Genomic DNA, 8,523 nt, shown 5'->3' on the forward strand with positions numbered 1-8,523 from the left:
GCTAAGGTCCCTGCTGTGGGGGCTCTACCAATTTTTTTTTGTTTGGTTACCCAAGGCCCATACAAGATGAAGCCTGAATGTCAAGGGTTGGGTCTGAGTGTGCATATTTGTAATCCATCCATGTTCTGGTACCCAGGGTTGATAACCGCTGGCTTGGACAAGGTAAATACCATGACTGGATTTCTTTCTTCTGATGCTGTCTCGACACACATGCTTCCTTGATGTGGAGCGCTCTTTTAGCTGAAGTACCTACCAACTCTAGCCCATAACACACTTTTGGTGCCATAATAGGGAGCACTTTGTGAAACCTGAGTGAAATCAAAAGGGTGTTCCTGCGCGGCTGTTTTTTGAGACATGGGAGATGGTAAAATTCTGCACTGGAAGTTTACAAAGGAAAGAGTCTATTTTTTAAAGATTTTATTTATTTATTTGACAGAGAGAGAGCACAAGTAGGCAGAGGGAGAGGGAGAACCAGGCTCCCCGCTGAGCAGGGAGCCCGACGTGGGGCTCGATCCCAGGACTCTGGGATCATGACCTGAGCCGAAAGCAGCCACTTAACCAACCGAGCCACCCAGGTGCCCCAAGAGTCTATTTTTCTAAAACTGTTCTAACAGCTAACAGTTTTAAGATAGAGCAGGTTCCCTATGTAACAAGATTCATACTCCAAATGCAAAAACCTAGTCGTGAATATGTTGAGTCTTGATACTAAGTCATTTACTTTGCATGAAACATCTTGAATTTTAAGAACCTGAGCTTTCAAAGATACAGCCATTGATAAAACAAAAATGCTAAGTGTCACTTCTGTGAAAATCCTGTGAAGAGCATGGTACTTTTCAAAGCCCTCAGAAACTAAGGTCAATATATCCAGCCCCCAAACAAATGGGAGGCCGGATGTCCAAGAGGGAGAAGACAAATCAATCTATCAGAACCAGACAGAAGCCTTTCATAGATTTCTCTTCATTTCTGTTTCACGCTCACTTCTTTGGAGCTTCACAAACCAGAGCCCCAGAGGCCTGCAACTTTGGTTTTTCATTTTAAATGCCAGCCTCCCTGCCCAAAACAGCGAAGAAAAAAAGGCAGTCAGCATTTGGCTCAAGACTGGAGTTATATTTGTTCAAGAGTAGCTGGTTGCTGACCCAGGCCACTGCGCACACTGGTTTTGCTATGAAGTTCTGGACATTCTCCCTGAATTCACTTTTCTATCCCATTTTTATTTCAGCTCAGCAAGCCTTTACACTATAGATATAAAGATGGAAAAGATATAAGTTACTCTGATCAGACTCGGGTTTCCCAGGAGTCTGAGAGCAATGCAAATGATTTTTGGTCATCACCTCTTTTTGCCAAGCCCCCAAAATGGTCAATTCCAACAGATAGGAGAGAATCAAAATCACAAAAACAATTCTTTACTGCCAAATTAAAAGAGAATTCTCTACTGCCACATGCCCTTCTGTATAGATGCTGGTGAGGACAAAACTGTCCAAGTTTATTAAATAATGGGTCCTTAGAACAAGATGAAGAGAAATTCATAGTATCAGCATGTTCAGCTTGAACCTCGGTTCCAGACCGAAAAGAAAACTTACTCCAGACCTCATCACCATCAGCAAATTTTATTCAAGCACTGGACATAGTTTCAAACTGTATAAAAGCAACACAGATCTCTCCGTGCTTCTATTTATGCTGTGTCTTCGTCTGGGTTCTGGTGGTGGTGGTGAGCCTCTATTTACTTCGGTCCCTCTTCTCCCTCCCCTTGGCTCTGTCATCTCTGAAGTCCCTCTCTCTCTCCCAGTCACTTTCTGGCCACACCCTGGTTGGCTCTCTGTCCTGCCATCTCCTCTCCCGGCCACGGTCGTGGTCTCGGTCTCTTGTCCGAGAGTCCCAGTGCCTTTCTCGAGACCGAGATCGCTCCCGCTTTTCCCTTTTTCCCTCTCTGTATTGGTCGTTTTTAACAATTGGCAAATTAATGGGTTTTCGAAAAGGCCGATCACGCCCCCCAAATCTCAGTTGCCCGGATTCCTTTTTCCCCCCCAGACCTCCTCCAAGTCGCCGAGGGATCCACCCTTTGAGGGTCCTTTCCAGTTCATAGTCCACAAATATCTCATGCTGGTCAATAACCAGGCCGTCTGCATCTCGGTAAGCTTTGATCAGAGAACGCTCCTCTTTGTATTCAATGAAGGCATAGCCCTTTGAAAAGCCAGTGACCAAGTCCCTCACCAGCCGAAGCCGCCGGATGTCCCCATAGCGGGAAAATACTTCCTTTAACTTCTCCTCTTTGGTCTGCAAGTTTAGTCTTGCCACAAACAGGGTGAGGAGGGGGTCTCCTGTGACGCCTTTGTTGGGGGTGTATCGTGCCAACATTGCCCTCCAGACGGCACGATCGTGTGGGTCTTCATCAGTGCCATCAATGCTGCCAGCTTTAAGCGGGTCATACTCCTTGGCAATGGGCATCCAATCATTCATGTTCTAGGAAGGATCACAGCAAGCCTTTATGTAGCACCTATTATGAGCTACTCATTTAATCCTTACAGCAACCCCACGAAGTAGATACTATTATTCACTCCTTCTTCAATAGGGAAGGAAGCAGGACCCAGAGCCTGAGGCCTCCCAGCTACAAAGTGGGTGGAGGAGTATCAAAGCCAGACAGTGGGGCTCCAGAATGTTGTCACCCACCGCTCCACCCTCCATCCCGGGAAGAAGCAAAGGGCAATGTGCTTGAATTTGATCCATCTGTGTATCATCCAATTTAGTCACATCAGGACACTTACCAACCACATAATAACATGGCAACATGGATCAAAATCCAGGCTCGCCTTTCAGACTAAAATGGTCATTGGAAAACCAGCCTGGGAACTGCTATGAAAAATGGTGTTTTTAAAAACTCTTTACTGCCAAAAATTTCAAACACGTACCCATGTAGAGAATGGCATAGCCCTCCACAAACTCATCCCCTGACTGACCAACACGTGGCCAGTCTTGTTTCATCTGTGCCCCACTTAGATCCCCACTCTTAGATTCCTTTGAAGGAATTCTAGATATTACATGCTCATCTACAAATGTTTTGGTATGCGTCATTAAAAGATAAAGTAAGGACTTTTTTTTAAAACACAAAACTACAAGGGAAAATGGTGCTTATAATGTAGTATTTTGCAATAGGTAGCAAAGCTAAAACTACAGTGACCCAGCAGCAGCCCGCTCTGGTTCAAAAGGAATATGGGATTTCTTCCCAGTCCCCTGGCTGATAATCTGTTCATGCCTTAAGGTATGGGAACTGATTGCAATGGTGATTTTAGCCCCACAAGCATACTGCAGTTGTCATTCCTTCTGATACAGGATACGTCTTTTTTTTTTTTTTTAAAAGAGGGTGGGAAAGTTTAAGTTGAGAGGAGAGGCTGATAACATGGTAATTGATTCACATTCTGGTGAATCTGCTGGGATAATAAATACAGTGCTTGCCAACAATTCAGACACTGCTACTGCTCACATGACCACCTCTATAAAACGTTAGAGCCATTACTGAAATCTGTTACCCTAAAACCAGGACTCCAGGTGCTTGGCTGGCTCAATCAGTAGAGCATGTGACCCCTGATCTAGGGGTCATGAGTTCAAGCCCCACATTGGGTTATAGAGCTTACTTTTATAAATAAACCAACAAACAAACCAGGGCTCTGTCAAATTTATATAGTAATCTCATAACATCTTTCCATGATATTTATTAAAATATCTATAATTTTCCCCCTCTTACTCATATTTTCCTCAAGGATCTTTTTGCTTTTCTTTTTCTTCGGTTGATGGGTTATGTAGGGGGAGTGATTATTTATGGGGTGCACTATGGAATTATCTTGCCAGTAAAAAGACCAAACACAGAATAAAATCCAAAGTCAATGGCACTGCACTCAAGACCTTTGACTGTCCCTTAGCCTCTTACCACAGTCCACGCAAAATCTATTTTACCCAGCATTGCTCCCCATTCCTGAAATGTGCCCTAATTCCCCAGCTCCAGGTCTTTCCCTGTGCAATTTCCTCTCCTGGGAACACTTTCTTCCTTTCCACAGCTCCACTTACGGAAATTCTATTGGTCCTTCCAAGCCCAGCTTCCAGCCTCTTCCCTAGGAAGCAAATTTATCTGTCCCACAGCTCAGGGCACCTCGTCTAATACCAATCACATTTCCCCCCTAACACACAGTAAACACTCTTTAGTCTAGCATATGCTTTACTTTATCTCCAGATTCTAGGATACTTCCTGATGAATACTGAGGAACTGAACCAACTCCAGTCAAAATTCAGTGAAGTTCTTTTGTGTCCAAATCAGACAAAAAGGATGATTTTATTGAGAACTGAGAAGCAAAACAACTTTATACTGTCTGCCACCACACTGTAAAAGGAGAGCATATATGCCTGTCATCGGTAACCAGCAACTTTGGAGAAGGCACCTCTGGTATCCTTATCGGTAAAAGGATGATAAAACAGCGGGAGTAACGAGACGAAAGAGGATTTCAGTCCCGTCTGGGTGCTGCCTCTAACTCACTTTGTGTCTCTTCTCTCTCATGGCTGGAACTTCTCCACATGATAAAAAAAGAAAATAAGAGAGAGCACTGTGTTGTTTGACTCTCTCCCTGCTCTAGTATTCTCTAACAATTCCATTCTACTGGTCCTACCATTCTAGACCACACTCCCTAACCTCCATCACAGGGCTGCAGGGAAACACACACATACACACACACACACGGACCATAATAATTATAGTTAACTTGTACTGAAGACTTAGGAGGTGCCAGGCACTAATGCTAAGCACTTAATTCCCCTCACGTCTCAACACTGTCAGGACGGAGGTTCTACTATTACTGTCATTTCAGATGAGGATGGAGACACACAAAAAGCTTTCTTTTGTCCCAAATCACAAGGCTAAGAAGTAGCCTTGCCAGGGAGTTACATTCAAGGGCTTTTACCACTCCAGAACTTGACTTGAGCTCTTAGTATTTTCTTAGATGGCTGTCACAAAATATAAAACTTTGAAGATGGGGCTAGCAACAGCAACAACAAAAACCAAGAGGATTCTGTGTTTTTGAGGCTGAGGAAAGAATCCCTTCCCCAACCAACAAGAAAAGGTCATAAAAGATCCATCAAATAAAACTGATACTATTCTACACAGAACTCCTTTCCAAAGCTTTAAGAATTATTTGATGTAGCAAAGACATTAGGGTTCCAAGCCAACAGCCAAGACAGTATTCTTGAAACATCTTTGGTACAAAAAGGAGGTTTTATTAAAGCACGGGGACAGGACCTGTGGGCAGAAAGCTGCACTGGGGTCATGAGGAGTGGCCCATTATATACTTTCAAGTTGGAAAGGGGTTAGGGATAGTCTAAGTCTCTAGCAATTTTGGAAGCAAGGTTTCCAGGGCCTTGAGGGGGCTAGCTATTGCTGGGAAACGTAATTTATTACTGTCTAATAAAACCTTAGTCATGAGACCCTTGATGTATATTGGTGGGTCATATGCTTGGGGGATGATTGCCAACACGTACCTTGAGAGGGTAGAGATAAAGGAAGTTTCCAAAGGAATTTTTATATATTAAAGTAGACTTACAGGATCCTGGGGTTTGGGCTAAGACTGCCTTTTGCCTTTAGCAAAGTATCAACATCAAGGCAGTTGAGCCCCTAGACTAATGTCACTCTGCCTGTTTCAAGGACTTGTCAGTGGGCTGTAGGTAGTAAGGACATTTAATAATTTTTCTTCTGCCTTTGTTTCCCACATCATTCTTCAAATTAAAATTTGAAGAGAATTACAAAGGAAGAGTCTGAATTTTGTTTCTCCTTCATGGGTATACTTCTATCAATACTAAATGCCAGGGTGCCTGGGTGGCGAAGTCAGTTAAGTTGTCTGCCTTCAGCTCAGGTCACCATCTCAGGGTCCAGGGATGGAGCCCCACATGGGGATCCCTGCTCAGTGAGGAGTCTGCTTCTCCCTCTCCGTCTGCCCCTTCCCCCCCACCCCGCTTGTTTGTTTGTTTGTTTTCTCTCTCTCAAATAAATAAAATCTTTAAAAAATACTAAATGCCAAGGGGGGTTAAAAAAAACCACACAGGGGCGCCTGGGTGGCTCAGTCGTTAGGCTTCTGCCTTCGGCTCGGGTCATGATTCCGGGGTCCTGGGGTCGAGCCCTGCATCGGGCTCCCTGCTCAGCGGGAAGCCTGCCTCTCCCTCTCCCACTCCCCCTGCTTGTGTTCCCTCTCTCGCTGTGTCTCTCTCTGTCAAATAAATAAATAAAATCTTAAAAAAAAAAAAAACCACACACACACAAAAACTAAATGCCAAAAGAGCAGCAGGCTTCACGGCTTCTCATTCATCTTTCTGGGAGTATTCCCTCCGCTGCATTATGTTGAGATTTCCTACAGTTTCTTTGGATTTTTAGATAAATGTCATTATTTCATAAATGGGAATGAGATGTGAGAGATGAATGGTGGGGAATGAAGGTGGATGGGGAAACTAATCTTAATTAAAGACAAAAGTGTGAAAGTGAACAAGATCACGGGATCGGAGACAGAACACCGGGTTTAAGACCTAGTCCGATCTTGGGCAAAGTTTAAGTCAACTGTAAAACGTAGCTACAAGCCACTTCACTAGGTTTTTGTGAAGATTAGGTAAGACAGTGTCCGTGAACGTGCTTTATAATTAGAAATTAAACAGATCAGGGCGCCTGGGTGGCTCAGTCGGTTAAGCGACGGCCTTCGGCTCAGGTCATGATCCTGGAGTCCCGGGATCGAGTCCCGCATCGGGCTCCCTGCTCGGCAGGGAGCCTGCTTCTCCCTCTGACCCTCCCCCCTCTCATGTGCTCGCTCTCTCTCATTCTCTCTCTCTCAAATAAGTAAATAAAATTTAAAAATAAATAAATAAATAAATAAAAATAAAAAGAAACTAAATGCCGAGTTTAGAATATTCCCGCGCTTTGCATCCAAGTCAACTGAAGTCGGACCCGCGGAGCGCTCCGGAGCATGCGCAGTGGCGCCGCGGCCGCGAAGGCGGAAGTCTGGGGGGAAAAGCCTATATACTCCCAGTAGCCCCGCCGCACCTCAGCCTTGACCGAGGGCCCTCGAGGCTGCCCCCCGCCCCGCACACCTCTCACCATCCGAGTGGGAGAGGGGGAGAAGAGGCCCTTCTTCCACCCGAGCTATCGCCCCCGCTTCCCGCACCACAACCCCAGAAGGGCTCCCCCTTTGCCAGGCTCCAACATGGCGGCCCTTACACGAGTGGACGCACCGTCCGGACCGAATTTCCCTCGTCCTTCCCGCTGGCGTGGGCTCTGCTGCCACCAGGCCGCTCCCACTCACCTCAGCAAGGCTCGGGCTTCCCTTCCCACCTTAGCCAGCGGACTCCACGGACTCGAAGCGCCAGCGACTCCTCGCGCCTGCCTGAGCGGTCCTTTATATTGGAAGAAGCCGATTCGCCACGAGCAGTGCTTCTCGTTTTTGCTTTTAGGAAATGTCATCCACGTGTGTTGAGCCTCGAGGGTGTATCATCGCCGAAGAGAACGGGCTTTCCCGTTTTTCGAACTTCTTGCGCGACGACAGAAACTGCTAAATTGAACGATTGAGTTGAAAGACTAGCGAATGTGCGGTTAGGGGTCTGGGAGGAGCCGAACCGTTCGCCTTCCGTAGAGAAGGGATCTGTCAGCGCGGCGAGATGGTCGGTTCTCGGACTCACTTTGGGGGTCGGATTATGTTACGGTGTGTTCAGAGGGTGCGTGTGCTGGTTCACACTGCAGAAGAAGAGCGCCCAGGGAAGCGTTGACAACCCTGACTCCATCTTGCACCAGCCACCATTTTGTGGAGTTCCCCGAAGAGCGGCCCCTCTCGGAATCACGGTAAACCCTCCGCGGTTTGAACACCTGGAAAGTTCCCTGCGTCTCACAGACCTGAGCAAAGAAAGCCAACCGGTCACTCGGCAACCCATACCAACGGAAATTTCTCCCTCGCTGGGGTAAACAAGCCTTAAAAAACGCCTCTAGGGACGGGCACACCCGCTGAGTCGGATGGTGCTTCGCAGTTTGCAAACCTAAATAAAGAGTTGTCTCCTTTTTCCTCGCTTTGTCTTCGCTCACAGGCTCGCTCCTGAGGTTTTTCCCTAACAGTTTGTGGAGCAGCCGAGGAAAAAACGTGAAGCGGTCTAGGCACCTGCTGCGGACCTCCGGACCTGCCAGAGTGAGCACCACAGCCCCGCTTTGCTTCTCTTAGGGTGGCTCCTGTGATGGGGGGTGGTAGTGACGGGCATGGTCCTTCATATCCCCGACCCCCCACCTCCGAAGAGCTCAGGAGACTTTTCTTTCTTTCCTTTTTTTTTTTTTTTAAGATTTTATTTTTAAATAATCTGTACACCCAAGGTGGGGCTCGAACTCACGACCCTGCGATCAAGAGTCTCGTGCTCCATGGACTGAGCCAGTCAGGCACCCTGAGACTTTTTGGGGGGGAGGAAATTTCCTCACTTCAGAACTGTTAGCAGTTCAGGGCAGGGTTCCTCCAATACAGAGTGGGTACC

The 8,523-nt window shown here is 46.5% G+C and overlaps 1 protein-coding gene across 1 annotated transcript; it reads right to left on the minus strand.

Annotated features, from left to right (window-relative positions):
- Window positions 1-1,591: 1,591 nt before the first annotated feature.
- SNRNP35 (small nuclear ribonucleoprotein U11/U12 subunit 35) lies at window positions 1,592-7,458 on the minus strand. The gene is made up of 2 exons (XM_045887833.3): window positions 7,320-7,458; window positions 1,592-2,460 (listed from the first exon to the last, which is right to left on the minus strand). Exon 2 carries the CDS (start codon window positions 2,455-2,457, stop codon window positions 1,717-1,719), a length of 741 nt encoding a protein of 246 aa, XP_045743789.1. The 5' UTR covers window positions 2,458-2,460; window positions 7,320-7,458; the 3' UTR covers window positions 1,592-1,716.
- Between the last annotated feature and the right edge of the window lie 1,065 nt (window positions 7,459-8,523).

Source organism: Mirounga angustirostris, unplaced genomic scaffold (genome assembly GCF_029215605.1).
Source record: "Mirounga angustirostris isolate CCGP_5_RB_7025 unplaced genomic scaffold, mMirAng1.0.hap1 SCAF_14, whole genome shotgun sequence".
Lineage (NCBI taxonomy): Eukaryota > Metazoa > Chordata > Mammalia > Carnivora > Phocidae > Mirounga > Mirounga angustirostris.